The sequence below is a fragment of the Herpailurus yagouaroundi genome, unplaced genomic scaffold (assembly GCF_014898765.1).
Source record: "Herpailurus yagouaroundi ecotype Mexico unplaced genomic scaffold, PumYag 140, whole genome shotgun sequence".
Lineage (NCBI taxonomy): Eukaryota > Metazoa > Chordata > Mammalia > Carnivora > Felidae > Herpailurus > Herpailurus yagouaroundi.
The window spans coordinates 88,054,721-88,070,639 of record NW_024412395.1 but is presented as its reverse complement, the minus strand read 5'-3'; the positions used below and the strand labels follow the sequence as shown (position 1 = coordinate 88,070,639).

The following is a 15,919-nucleotide window of genomic DNA, read 5'->3' as shown; positions in this document are numbered from 1 at the left end:
GAAGGGCAGGGAGAGAGGGAAAGAGACAATCCTAAGCAGGCTCCACACTGTCAGCTGTCAGCACAGAGCCTGACTAGGAGCTTGAACCCATGAACCGTGAGATCCTGACCTAAGCTAAAATCAAGAGTTGGGCTCTCAACTCACTCAGCCACCCAGGTTCAAGACACCCTATATCTTGTTTTTTCACCTTTTTGGATTGGTAGAATTTGCTTCATTCCTTTCTTTTCTCTATGCTGGTTTAAAAGCTATTCAGTACAGGTTTATTCTTTGTTATTACTCCCAATTTTTAACATACTTAACTATAAATAATCCTAACAATGACTAAAAGTACTCAGTATTTCATATTTTTACTTAAAACATGGATTCTAATGTTATTTAACTACTCATTGCATATGTCTACTCAATGTAGTTGCTTTTTTACGGTCGGTAATTAATTCTGTTTCTAACTAATTTTATTAAAAATGTGCTTACTTTTCTTTTGTGTTCTCCCTATAAAGCTAGTTTACAGATTAAGCTGCTGTAGCAAAGAAACTGAGAAATATCGCAGCTTTATGCAATACATAACACTTCATAACCGAGGGAGTGAATACAGGCTGTGGTCTTTTCTGTCTTGCTGCTCTGCTATCCTCTAGAGTAGTGATGATGGCACTATTAAACAGGGTTGTGGTCACCTCCTCATTCTGGCCCTTGGGAAGTGAGAAGAGAAGTGCAGCATTGTTTGTTTTCAAGTTGGAGGTGACTTGGAAATTGCACTACTTTGTCCCACATTCATTGCCTAGATTTAGGCACATGGCTGCAGCTAGATATGTAGCAGGGAAAGGTGAACAGTACAGTCTTACAATGAGAAGTTGTAGGCATAGCTAAAAATCCAGTAGGTGTGGAGTTTGGTTCTAAAAAAAAGGGGAAAATGAATATAGATTGTTGTAGTCTCTGCTACATTCCCTTTTCTCTCGGTTTACATTTTGCTGAAATACATTCTTTAGTGGCTTCTATCTCAAAGTACCTTCATTTTACCCTCACTCATCAATGATACTTCAGGTTGATATAAAATTCTTATATGATGGTTCTTTTCCCTTCATCCTTTAAAGATCCTATTTCACTGTTTTCTGCTGAGCAGTCTATCTGGTAACTTAAAAGCTGTTTTTGTATATTTGATGGTCTACATGTTTTTACCAATAGGTGTCTAATTATGGATTTATTTCTATTTATCTGTTCTCAGAAGACACATTTTTAGCAATTCACTGAATTTTGACAAATAGGTAGTTGCATAACCATCACCATTATCTCTTCCCCCATTAGTTATTGGAGAAAAGTGCTTGTTTTATAGGAAAATTGATAAAAGTAAACTTTCTCACACATTGACTTTAAAGTTCTATCAGATAACTCATGTTGAGATGTCCTGAAAGACTTGGAAATATGAGTTATTGGAAAAGGCAAGTTTATAGGAAGATACAGATTTGGAGTTACTTTAGTAGAAATGGCAGTTAAAGCTATGTTATTGTATCAATTTTTACTTTTTGTTATTTTTTAAAAAATTTATTTTTAACTTATTTTTTAATGTTTATTCGTGAGAAAGAGAGAGTGCAAGAACAAGAGGGGTAGGGGTGGTGGGGGGGTGGGGGGTAGGATCCGAAGCAGGCTCTACATTGACAGCAGAAAGCCTGATGTGGGGCTTGAACTCACGCACCGTGAGAGCATGAGCTGAGCTGAAGTTGGATGCTTAACTGACTGAGTCACCCAGGCGCCCCTGTATCAGTTTTTAAATAAAATTCATTCATCTCTCCATCCTGTCTTATCTTCTGCCTTCCCTCTGCCTTTCCTTCATTCTTTCCCATCTTTGCTTTCACATACACTTATTAGCGTAATGTGTGCTTAAGGTACACAGTGAAGAACAAAACGCACAGAGTTCTTAAATTTTTAGGGTTGAGGTCAAATGGGGGTGAAATTACACAAATGATTACACATATAAATGTTATTTTAATTCCAACCAAAATTTTCCCCCCAAAATTACAGGCTTTTGCTTGGAACTCAAAGTATATTTTTCCATTGAAATAATAATATGAGGAGTTCTTATACAATCCCATCAAGTACTATTTAATTTAAATATTGCTAAATATCTCTTTGTAGCTTTGTTTTTATGGGAAACTGTATTCTACATAGTGAAACTGTGGACATTATGGAGATAATATTGTAAGGTTGATGGTTTTTGGTCTGAAAAGAAAAAGCTGAGAAGGAAAGGAATCAGAGCTCTTAACGACATGGTTAGCCCAACGGTACCAAGAGTCTGTATGTAAATAAAGATTAGTAAGTTTTAGGTACTATCGTGAGTTTACATTCTGGTAGGGGAGAGAGACCATGTAAATAATTAATTGCAATATAAGGTAATATGTTCACTGATACATGTTTTTAATAAGATATAGAAGTGCCATAGAGAGAATGCATAACTCTTATTTAGGGGTTAGCAGGTCAGAGAAAACATCAGCAAAGAGGTGATGCCTCAGTATGGTTTTGGAGGATAAATAGTTTGCTTGAACCAATGGAACTGGAAAAGGGCATTCCTTGAAGGTCTGATGGTATGAAACAACATGATATGTTTTGGAATTTACAAAGTAGAATGAAAATTCAAAGGAGCAGAAAGTATGAGTTGCACAAGGATGGGAGAGGAAACTAGGAATGAATGAATGAATGTTATTGAATTCCTTGCATAATTTGTCGATTGTCTGTAGGAAGGTGAATAGGAGGATAGACTTTAAACCCTTAGGCTTACCTGTTCTCTCTGTTGGATTTGGGAGAATTTTCTTCAAGAATAGTTTCCTGATGGAAGTCGTTACTGTTTCTTAACTGTCTTCACCGAAACCTTCAGTAATTTCCCAATTCTTTCAGATTACCAGATAATTTATCCTTTCTGATCATTTTCTTTAAAGGAAATAATATCACAGGCATTTTTATAGTAAATAGAGTTCTCAGAACAAGTCAAGTTTAAACCGATTAGGAAATTTCCAAGAAAGTAGATTCCTAGTAAAATTGATTACTAAGTTTCATACTTGAATCTACATAGTCTGGTTCATTGGTGTTTTAATGTTTTGTGTGTTCTAAACAGTGCTATATACTTGTTTAAACATTTTTAAATTTTGATTATGTCATCTATTGGGATAAATTATTTTTAGGGAAGAAATCTAAACTTCCCACTAATAATTTATATTTTTCTTAGTTCAGGCTAGATGTGTATCTGGCCCTTTGTTTTCTTAAGGATCACGTTATGTTTACTTTATGGAAAAGTCACTACAATATTTCTTTTAATAGTTTCTTCTTACATTTCTTGGAAATCAAGGTGTGTAGTTGCTTATGTATGTGTAGTGTAGTTAAATTATTATACTGAATAGAGAAAACTGCACTTTCTTTGCTCTTCTGGCTTCTTGAATTACTGTAATTAAAAAATTGAGAAGCATGTGGCTAAGTTATTTTGAAGGAACTTTCTATTTAACTTACCTTGAAAGTGAAAAAAAATCCTTTCTTAGTTAAATTGGAGATAAGGGGAGGGGAAAGAGATCTAGAGATGTTCTTTTGTAAATATCCTGTTTAAACAGGGCAGGAAACACTGAGATCTACTAGTAGATCTAAACATTTTAGGTCTTTTTTTTTTTTTTTTAACTTTTATTTATTTTTGAGACAGAGAGAGACAGAGCATGAACGGGGGAGGGTCAGAGAAAGGGAGACCCAGAATCTGAAACAGGCTCCAGGCTCTGAGCTGTCAGCACAGAGCCCGATGCAGGCCTTGAACTCACGGACTGCAAGATCACCACCTGAGCCGAAGTTGGACGCCCAACCGACTGAGCCACCCAGGCGCCCCACATTTTAGGTCTTTAAGCTGCCATTTGCCTCTTCTTTGACACACTGGGGGTAGTCTAACTTTTGCTAAATTTTTAGAAAGAAGAAAGCACATGTTAGCAACATTCCTTCCTTGTTCTTCCAACACTTTGTCAACACATTACAACTTCCATGTTTCTCCTTTTCTTTGCTTCAGCTTTCACTAAGACAGTAGCTTCTCATCACTTTCAGAAAAAAATTAAAATAGTTTTTCTTGGTTGAGAAGTTGGTTAGCCTATATTAAATGTTTTCTCTTTTAGATTTCGTTTGTTATCTATATTTTACGTTGTAATTTTGTGTATTTAAAATTTTTCATTTAAATTTTTAAAAAATCTTAGCTTTCATGACTTTATATAAATACTGATGATGATGTTGAAGCAATTAATTATTTTTTCACTAAACCTAGTTGCTGGGTAAGGATCTCTTTAAGTGTTCATATCAGGAATAGTTGTCTTCTGGTGAGGTTGACTTGCTTTCATCTTATGCTAGAGTTTTCATGGGTCTGAGTCATTGCAACTCATCCCACTAAAACATTTCATATCTTTGTTATTTACCTTGTTTTCTCTATGATTAGACTATTCTTTTTCTGAGTTTTTTAAAAATTCAGCTTTATTCAGGTATGATTGACAAATAAAATTTTAAGATATTTAAGTGTACCTCATGGTGACCCAACATACCTGTATTCTTTTCCTGATTTTTAAGAACTGAAACTATCTCTGTAGTGTCTTCAAAGGATATAATCTTCTTCCCTTTTTACTCTATTCTCGGCCATTGTGAGAGTTTTGTCCAGGGCAACAGTTTAAGGGGGAAAACAATAGATTATGACCTTATTACAGATGTCTTCCTGGTTGAATTTTTAAAATATTACTTTTCATTGAACTAATTGTAGCAAGTTTCCTACTTCTAAATAGGTAGTATTCTAAAGGTTCAAAAATTGATCTTTTGAAATTCAGGATCAGTTTTTCCATATGTACAAGATTATTAGTTAGGGTTATGAAAACAGGCTAATTCACAGCAGCCTGGCTCATAAAATAATCAAACCAATGGGAATTATAGCTACATTGATATGATGAAAATTTGTATTTGTTTTACAAGCAGATACTGTTGAAAAATCTGGTGAGACGCTTTTACAAATTTTGAATGACATTTCAGATACTTTCAGTCAAGAGCTTTTGAGATTGATGATCCTCTATCAAGTCTACTTTAACTTTAAAAATATCAAATGAAACAAAAATTTTTCAAAAATATATTTCTTCAGATTTCTTGATAGCCATATCTGTGCATTCTAGGACAATAGTTATTGAGATGGGATCAACAACTGGATCTCCTTCTCTTTGTAAAAGTTACTAGCACTGTTGGAAGTGTAGTTTAAAAATAATGATAATAACCTACTTGTTACTTTTACCACACATCAGTGGTAATATATTGCTACAAAATAATAAAATGTATGTTTGATACCATACCTGAATGTGTTCATGCTACAGTGATATATGCTCCAAATTAAGGTGTAAATTGAAACTATCCATATATAACATCGTAACTTATAGGCTGTTTCCATCCTATAAATAGCACTTATACATGATATAAGCTGGCCTATACAGTTTTTTTTTTAATTTCTATCATGAACTACTGTACTTATATTAGTGTTTTAGTTGGCTTTTCATTACAAGAATATTTCAGCCACATAGCCATTTAATACTTATCTAACTAGCCTATTAGGAGCTTATTTGCATTTTGCAAAACAACCACATTATGTGTGTGTGTGTGTGTGTTTATTTGTGTGTGTGTGTATACAACCATTAATATACAAGTATACATATATACAACCATATACACACACATTTATACATTATGTGAAAATATATATTATTCTTTGCAGGGGGGGAAGTGGTAGAAGCGGTAGGGAGGGAAAAAGTTTTACGGTGAGAACTGATTATGAAACTGTTGAGATCATCTCTGTGCATTCTTTTTGCCCTTTCTCTTTGTCTTCATTGCCATTGAGGGGCCTAAGGGTGAGAACAGTTGGAGTGAAGAATCTGGGGAATATGGGAGAATATTTAGCAAGCCAGTTGTGAGTAAGTATACGTGTGTGTGTGAATGGTAGGCAGGGAGGACAGAGGCAGCTAGATCCCTACTCTTCTAGTTTCTTACATTTCAGAAAATACCGCAGCACAGTTGAAAACTTGTGCCTGTATTATTAACTCATCTACCTAGTAAGCACTAGTGTGGCCTCGAGAGTACTTTTTCTCAATAGTGCAGTCCTGCCCTTTGTTGCTTGCTGGCAGCAGCAGAGTTGGAACTCCTTAGAGTGCTCGGAAAGAAGTTAGTACAAAGTCAGAATGTTGTTTGGATGCTTGTAAGTTTGGTACTTTAATTTATGAAGCTGGGAGTACTCAAATATAAAACTCAAATGGAAATGCTAGCTACCAAAATACTCGAAGACTGTATCAGGAAGTGTTCCAAATTTCAGCGTGAAATATTCACATTCTATGTATAAGCCTTTATTTTAAATGTGTCATGCTTTTTACTGCTAATAACTAAAACCAATACAAGGAAAAATAATTGCATGTATACAATTTATGACAATATTTCACAAACCTAACCCTTAAGACATACATTTTATTTTAGCTACACATGTTTTAAATCAGCCCAGTTTTTACAGTTAGACTGTACTTTCAAGTGTGCTTTCTGATTTCCAAGCAATAATGAGAAGCATGGTTTCATGTGCATTGTAACATTAAAATTGATTTAGCAGTCAGTTTGTTTTCATTTCAACTCTTTAATTGCTGTTTGCCTAGGGGATAGTGATCCTAGAAGAATGTCAGCTTCCAAAAGACATTCTGAAAAAACAAATACAATTTGCTGACCAAGCGGCTTCATTAAATACGACAGGGAATCCCCAGATTCCCCAAGAGAGTCAAGATCCTTTACCAGAACAAGATTTTGAAATGTCACCAAGTAGTCCTACACTTCTTCTTCGCAACATAGAAAAACAGGTAATGTGAAGTAAGAGTAAGATGGGAGTGGCACGAAATGACTTTTAATCAATTTTATGAACTCTTCAAATAAACCTGTGTGTCTGCTTGGGATCTTGGTTATTAAAGTTTGCCATTTGACATTAAATATAGTTAAAATATTTAGTATGTGACTGGTCTCTCTTATAATATTGATAGAATTAAGATTATTTACATATTGTATACAAAGTATTAGTACATAGCCATAGGATAACTCATTTATGCAAGGATTGGAAAATCTTTTTTTCTAACAAAATTGCTCATCATTGGACTTTTCTTTCCTGGGGAAAGAGGAGTGATACCACTTAATAGATCTGAATCTGAATAGTTGTTTGATCAATTTATTGATAGAGATTTTTAATGAAAGATATCAGAATATGAGTTCCTTTATTTAAAAAAGGTCATGTAAATAAATGGCAAATTAGCCCCTAACAAATTACTTTGATTCTAAAGCCTTTCCTGTTATTTAAATTCTATTATGGTTGACTCTAGAAGTCTAATTATTTTTTCCTGTATCTATCCTTTAAAATCATACCATTTATTTTTATTTAGACATTGGTGGCTTTTGAACAAACCTGACTTTCTAGGAGTTTGTTAACTTGCAGCTGATCTGAATCTGCTGGAATCTACCCAGTTGGGATCACAGCTGCATGATTACCTTGCTCCAGTGGATAATGTGGATTCATGCCTGCCCACATCTAATTTTTCTAAGTTTTTCTGACATATATTGTGAAATAATTTAGTATTAGGTTACTACTATTTTATTTCCGGTAAATCAGGGTATGGTGCAACGCCTCTTCCCCCATGTTTGTTGCATTTACAGTTGCCTGGAGTTTTCCTTAATTGCAGAATTGCATAATCAAACTACTTTTATGACTATTTTGTAATTCAGAAAGTTATTTTATAATCATCTGATATTAAATTGGAATGCACTTTACCAGATAGGTGGTGTTTTCAGTAGTGTTGCTTATGTTCCTACTTTACTCTCTTTTCTCTCTCATCCCATAGGATCACTACCCTTTCAGTTTGGCCCTAATTATTTCTCACTCCAGAATAATGTACTTGCTTGGTCAGTCAGGTCTTCTGTTTTTTTTGTTTTTGTTTTTATTTTTTTTTTACCTGTAGTTCATTATTTATCCTTTGAAAAGAGATTCTTTTAATATTTTTTTTCTCCTTGTTAGCACCGATTTGTTTTGTTAGACCTGAGTTATTAATATCAGAATGGGCTAATTTACAGGGTCTAGTGAGAAATGAAATCACATAGCTCTTTGTTAAAAACAATTTTGAAGAGTTTTAAGTCAGTAGCAGCAGGGCATTAAGCAAGCATGGCACCCTTCTGAGTGCAGCCTTGTGTGACTGCTCAGGTTGCTCACCCATGAAGTTGACCCTGGGTATCACATGTTTATTTTTGGTCCCATTGCTGACAGGAGTGCCAGAGGCTTTGGAAGAGAAGGGAACCGGGAGTTGTGAGAACAATGGTAATGGCTTTAGGTATAGGAAGAGTAGAGCAAAAGGATACAGAAAGGGACACCAGCAATCTCTTGTAGAGGTCATTAGTAAATTGCCTATGAACAGGTCATTTGCTCTTGAAACATATGCTAATAATGTTTTCGTAGTCAATTAAAAAATTGTTTACAAATGCTGCTGAAGAGGGATGAGAATTAAGTGGCAGGCCTGGCAACCCTGATACTACACACATTTTTCTTAAGATAACCTGTTGGTATATAACTGTTTGTTGACTATAGTGGACCTTGAATATAGATCCGGTATTGATGACTTACCTGAATTAATTTTATTAGAGAAATGTTCGCTTCCCAAACAAAATTTATTTATGTATCTCAAAACAATGAAAGAGTTGGCAATTAAAATACTAAAGGCACTATTAAGTTGTACACTGATATGAGTTTTAAAAAGCAACTTACTGGTCTATAATATTAATGTATACTTGCATTATTAGATAATGTATTTTATTCATAAATTAAAAGGTAACTTTATTTTAGAACTTTAGGTAATTTAAATTTCAAACTGGTGTATTTACATTAAAAACCTTGTTATCCAATAGCTAGTAAGTGTTTTAACTTTGAGTTGATTAGTTTTTATCTTAAGAGTTTAAATTATGCCTCTCCTAATTTTACTTTTTTCTCATTTTTATTATGAATTTCTTATCCCAAACATGGACTTAGATATTTGTGATTTTTATCGGGCTGGATTGAGTTGGTTGTTATAATGTTCTTTTGAGCCAATTATTCACACGTACCTAACCGGTTACCTCCAGGGGCTTAGAAGATTTTTAATGATATTTTTGGCAGTGGAACATTGAAAAGAGTGTATCAGTGTTTTGGACTGGAAAATATGGGATACTTTATAAATTTCTTTGTATGACTAAACTAATGAATGCTTACCAAGTGGATAAAGACTGAATTTGTACTGATTTTGAAAATGAGCTTTAATTGAAAAATGAGTGATAATTTTTAAAATGAAGTCATTTGGTATGTATTACTTTTTAAGAAAATAAATGGTAAAAAATTTTCAGGGTCCTTTTCAAAGATTTTTTGAAGAATTCAAATATTAGATTTAGTTCTATTATATTCTTTAGTTTCATTATTTCTAATAGTATGTTATTAGTTTCATACAAATGAAAAATTTAAAATAATTATTTTATGTGCCCCTCTATTTTATAATGGAATATCTTTCAGTTAATAAAAATGGTGACACAGGTCTACATATTTAAAACAATAAAATCATACATTAGTAAGTGAGAAAACCAGGTTTTACAAAATTGATGTGACACGATTAAATTAGAACTGTGTGTGTGTGTGTGTGTGTGTGTGTGTATGCGTGTTGTATTTACTCACATATACTCAGAAAACTTAGTCTAGAGGGATGGATATATACCAAGATATTAGCAGTGTTTTTACTCTGTGAAATATGAATGCAAGAGAATTTCTTTTCCCTTTTTAAGCCCCTCTATACTTTCCCTTTTTCTACAATAAACACAGATTACATATGTAATGAAAATAGTTGTCATTCTTCTGTAGAAATGTACTGTTTCCACTGACGTGGCCTATGTTTATTGTAATTGTTGTAGGTTATTGTTTTAGGATAATTTAATATTTATTACATATTACAAATATGTGTATTTAAATTTGGAGTAAGGGTCAATGAAAATTTGGAGTACCTAAAAAAAACCCTGATATTTTTGAATTAGGAAAAATATTGAGAAACAGTGTGGCATTGGATTCAAGCCTGAATTTCTTACCAACTTTATAATCCTTGCTCAAGTTTCAATTTCCTCAGGCTGTAGTTGATTTTAATAGTAATATCAGTAGTTCTTTTTTTTTTAAATTTTTTTTTCAACGTTTATTTATTTTTGGGACAGAGAGAGACAGAGCATGAACGGGGGAGGGGCAGAGAGAGAGGGAGACACAGAATCGGAAACAGGCTCCAGGCTCTGAGCCATCAGCCCAGAGCCTGACGCGGGGCTCGAACTCACGGACCGCGAGATCGTGACCTGGCTGAAGTCAGACGCTTAACCGACTGCGCCACCCAGGCGCCCCAATATCAGTAGTTCTAATACTAATTACTTTGCAGGTTAATTGTAAAGATTAGAAATAATCTGTTTAGTGCTTTGTATAGTGCCTGGCACATAGTAGGCACTTCATAAATTATAGCTATGACTTTGTTATTATTAACTTGGCTGCCTCAAAGGAAATATTTTGTAGATGCTATTAGCTAAATTCAAATGTTTTAAGAGGATAGGATGAGTAGATAAATGACCTGTAACAAAAATGGATATGGTAAAGGACTACTTTAAAATGTGAACATACTTATAATAAATGGAAAAATTAATAGTGACATAAATCATCTTTGGAGATTAAAATATTTACTAAAATACAAGCATTTACTTGTTTCATGAAAAGTCAAGCATTTAGTAGGTGCTAAAGGTGTGAGACTTAACTCACGTCTTGCTTAGCAGTAGTAAAAGGTTACTTGTTTTCTTGCAGAGTGCACAGTTGACGGAAATCATCAACAGTCTGATTGCCCCTCTCAACTTGTCCCCAACTTCATCACCCCTATCCTCCAAATCCTGTAGCCATAAATGTCTAGCGAATGGCATTTCCAGGAGGTAGGTATCAGTGAGATAGTTTGGTTTCTAAATTTGACTTTGGTGATTTTATTTTATTTTATTTTTGATCTTTTAAGTAGTATAGCTGCTTTTTTCTTCTTAAGCACTATTAGAGTACAATCAATAGAACATGGATACGTTTTTAGATAGCATCAAACTTACATAATTAAGATTACTGTAAACCTTAGAACGAGGGAGAAAGTTTTCCAGGATGTTTAATGTTTCTGAAAAAGAAAAACTGTGATACCCTTTGTTAAAGAAGTACTGCTTTAACACACGTTCCATTTTGTACATTTTCTATTCTGTAGCTCTATATGGCCTTTTCAATGCATTTTAAGAAAAAAGACGCTAGATATATTTTGGACACAGAAGATGGATAGATTTCATCCGCAAAATTCAGTTTAAGTTTCACTTAATCTGTATCTCAGCTTTTATAAGGAAAAAAATTTTTTCTGAATGTAGTTAATATAAAAATTCTTGTAATCATTAGCAATTTATTACGTTTATCAGCAGATACACAATTACATATAAATGGGATCATAATTCTTTTTTGGGAACAGCTTTTGTTCTCTTATTTTCCTTATTTTTCTCTTTTGAAGATTCAATTAGAATTAAAGATGCTAATAGAATATTATTTTGTGTGAACATCTAATTTTTTTAAATAAAATTGTAATGTGGGCTCCTTTAACTACCATAGAGGACTGAGTATAATTTAGTATTGGGAAATATTTATATTAATAATTATATGATTTATTGTTAAATTTTGTTTAATATGGCATGAAAGAAACATTTGTACCATGGTAAAAATGATTCAGAGTAGCTCTCACATTCTTAATGAGATTAGTGGATATAAACTGAGTCTTAAATATAGTGTTATTTGGGTTTTATTTCTAATTTGTTATTTTGAAAATCTAAGTTTTGATACTTTCACTATTTCATTTGTGCTGAGTCTTTTATTCATTGTTGTGTTACGGAAAAAGTTCTTCTGTTGGTTTCACTTTATTTTTGTTGATTTTATATATTCATTCTTTATATCACTGATGATTCACTTTGAAAGCAGATTCTCACATATTGTGTAGGACAACTCTGATATCTTCATTTATGAAAACATATGCTAATTAAGGAAGTCATAATTACACAAACAAAAAGTCATAATTACAAGTTGAGCCATTAAATACCATTAAATTGGTGTGCAAACATTGTGATTTGTGGCCATGCCCATTTTAGGTAACACTTGTTTACCTAACCAGGTATTACACTATTACATAAATATGCATGTGTGTACATATTTTCATTTTAATGTACTTGCCTATATTTTTCATTATTCATTCACACAGCATATTGCATAATTATTTGCTGTATGTCATATAGTCAAAGTTCTAGGTTACAAAGATGAAGAAGACAGTCTCCACTTTTAGCTAACTTGCAGTCTCATAGGTGAAACATAATAATTTAAAATATGTAATAATAAAGGAATTGTGTGAAGTTGTTTGAATATTTGATTTTAATAGCTGTCATAGTTGAAAAGATAGCTCATAAAGATAACATGGTTCCAAATGAAAGAGGTATAACATGGGCTTTATTTACTAAATCATGATACTTTTTCAATTCTGTCTACTAATAGTTCAGAGGTTCTTGTTGACATCTGCTAGTAATTGCTATCTTTCCTGATCTCAGGTATTTATTCCTACAAATTAATTGGAAAGTTTGTTTTTGAAAGTTTAGGAAGGGGCCTGGGGGGAAAACTAAAAAAAAGGAAAAAAAAAGTTTATAATAGGTTCAAAATCTACTTAAATTCTTTGTTTGATAGATTTAAATTTTTTTTTTTCAACGTTTATTTATTTTTGGGACAGAGAGAGACAGAGCATGAACGGGGGAGGGGCAGAGAGAGAGGGAGACACAGAATCAGAAACAGGCTCCAGGCTCTCAGCCATCAGGCCAGAGCCCGACGCGGGGCTCGAACTCACGGACCGCGAGACCGTGACCTGGCTGAAGTCGGACGCTTAACCGACTGCGCCACCCAGGTGCCCCGATAGATTTAAGACCAGATTAAAGTTTGCTCTCCAACTTTTTGAAGTATGCTGATATGTAAGTGTTTTCATTAGTTTTATTAATTTTACTAATTCATTTATTTTTGGCAATAATCAGCATTTTTTCAAAATGCTTTCTATATAACATGAGTTCCTTTCAAAAAGCATTCTCACATTTGTTGTCAAAATACATTTCTTGTGAAGAAAAGATTTTATAACATTTGCTAGAAAATGTAATATAGCCACCTTTCATTTAAAGAGAAGGTAAGCAAATTTAGAATATTAGAGATTTTGTTTAAAATGTATAATTTATGTTTAAGTTTATTAACTGTTTTTAAGTGCTTTGTTACCACATAACCAGCAAACTGCTGTGTGAAACAAAAGATTTGGGGGATACTTCTGGTTTCATTAAATTTTTTGTAAAAATTCTGTTTGTGATAAATATATACCATAATATACAAGTCTATTTAACCAGGAACACAGAAACTGGAACATATTGCAGATAACAGAGTAATAACTCTGAAGGAAAAGTAGAAAGTTTTGAGGGTTTGTGATTGTTGTCTCACATGCCAAAGGGAGGTACTAAAAAATGTCTCTTGGCTTTGTCAGTTACAAATTGAGACCTTAGCACAAGCAGTGTAGTGGCATGATGGAGAGAGACAAGCGTGAGCTAGTAAGAGAATTGGAGATGAAGTACAATGGAGTCAAGGTTACATTTTCAAAATTGCTTGCTCTAAAGGCCAAAATAAAATGGATGTACAAGGTCAAGAAAGGTATTTTGTTTTTAAAATGGAAGAAATGTAAGTATCTTTATTAAAATGAAGGAAAAGAGCTAGAGATGGTAACCATAGGAATACATATCATAAAGTTATGGAGGGGCCTTTAAACAGGTGGAAATACATGTGTTCCTAGAGAGTGGCATGACAGAGATTAAAATGGATGAAGTCACAGTTGTTTATATAAAGTGACTAGCCAAGAGTGGCAAAGGGAGCTATAGGAGTTAGGTAAAGGTTTGGATAGACATTGACCAGACATTTCTCTTCATTTCCCTTTCTGCCCCGCCTCCTTTTTTTGTAGCATGAACAGCCTACCCCTGGAGAATGATGTTTTGTGGTTTCTAAGTTGTTTTCTTTTTTTTTGTTAACCCTTTAGCTATATTGCAAAAAATACTTAACTGATATTTGTAGAACTAGTAAGAATTTAAAAGCAGTCTGTAATTGAACTTTTTATAAAATAAGCAAATGCATAATCGTGAAATTCTATAAATTTAACAGATTATTTTAGTACTCACATTTGAGAATATTACCATAGATTTAGAAAATTAATTGGACACACAATTTTATATTACAGTAATATATGAAAAAACTTTGGTTTAAAGATATCTGTATTGAAGGAAGGTGAAATTTATCTATTTATGAGCCTTTTGATCCTGGAAGTAAATAAATGCCGAATGAGGCCTAAATTTAGTTCTTACATCTTTGTCACTTTTCAGCATTGTTGTTATTTTTTTCTTCACATGTAAAATGTGAAAAAAAAAATCTTTAAAACTCAAAGGTTTTCACGAATAAGGACTTAATTAGTTTAATGTTATTCAAACTTGACACTTAACTAGAAAGTACTTTCTGAAGATGTCCCTTTTGAGCATATAAATACTATTCATTTTATGTATTTCAGTAAATGCGAAGGTAAGAAAATTAATCATTTGAATAAGAACTTTTAAAATCCTGATAAAACAGGGGCACCTGGGTGGCTCAGTCAGTTAAGCATCCAACTTCAGCTCAGGTTGTGATCTCGAGGTCTGTGAGTTCGAGCCCTGTGTCGGGCTCTATGCTGACAGCTCAGACAGAGCCTGGATCCTGCTTGGGATTCTGTGTCTCCCTCTCTCTCTGCCCCTCCCCAGCTCACACTCTGTCTCGGTCTCTGTCTCTCTCTCTCTCTGTCTCAAAAATAAACATTAAAAATAATTAAAAAATAAAATCCTAATAAAATGTATACAACATAGAATTTACCATTGCAACCATTTTTATGTTTAATGGCAGTTAAGTACATTCATTGTTGTGCAACAATCACCATCATCCATCTCCAGAACTTTTTTTTCGTCTTTCTGAACTGAAACTCCATACCCATTAAACAGTAACATCCCATTCTTCCTTCTTTCCATTCCTTGGCAACCACCACTCTGCTTTGTGTCTCTGTGAATTCGACTACTTTGGATATCTCATGTAGTCCTACAGTATTTGTCCTTTTGTGACTGGGTGATTTCATTTAGCATAAGGTCATCAAGATTCATCCATATTGTGACATGTGTCAACATTCCCTTTTTAAGATTGAATAATATTCTATTTTATGTATAGAATACTTTTTTTTAGTCCATTGATCTCTGGGTGAACATATGGGTTGCTTGCACCTTTTGGCTATTGGGAATAATGCTGCTATGAACATGAGTATAGAAATATGTGTTTGAGTCCTTGCCTTTTTTTTTTTTTTTTTCATTTTCATTTGAGTCCTTGCTTTTTAATTTTTTTGGACATATATCCAGAGGTGGAATTGTTGGATTGAATAAGAATATTTTATTAGGTATTTTGAAAACGAGGGGCGCCTGGGTGGCGCAGTCGGTTAGGCGTCCGACTTCAGCCAGGTCACGATCTCGCGGTCCATGAGTTCGAGCCCCGCGTCAGGCTCTGGGCTGATGGCTCAGAGCCTGGAGCCTGTTTCCGATTCTGTGTCTCCCTCTCTCTCTGCCCCTCCCCCGTTCATGCTCTGTCTCTCTCTGTCCCAAAATTAAAAAAAATTAAAAAAAAAAAAACGTTGAAAAGAAAATGAGAAATTAGTGAATGATGGGGCGCCTGGGTGGCGCAGTCGGTTAAGCGTCCGACTTCAGC

The 15,919-nt window shown here is 33.8% G+C and overlaps 1 protein-coding gene across 7 annotated transcripts in view; it reads left to right on the top strand.

Annotated features, from left to right (window-relative positions):
* Positions 1-15,919, top strand: part of KANSL1L (KAT8 regulatory NSL complex subunit 1 like) — a 133,838-nt gene that overhangs the window by 41,936 nt on the left and 75,983 nt on the right. For all 7 annotated transcript variants that reach the window (XM_040476113.1, XM_040476114.1, XM_040476116.1 and 4 more), the window contains 2 exons: positions 6,666-6,863; positions 10,886-11,007. In XM_040476113.1, coding sequence (XP_040332047.1) covers positions 6,666-6,863; positions 10,886-11,007 — 320 coding nt within the window. The remainder of the gene's footprint in view (positions 1-6,665; positions 6,864-10,885; positions 11,008-15,919) is intronic.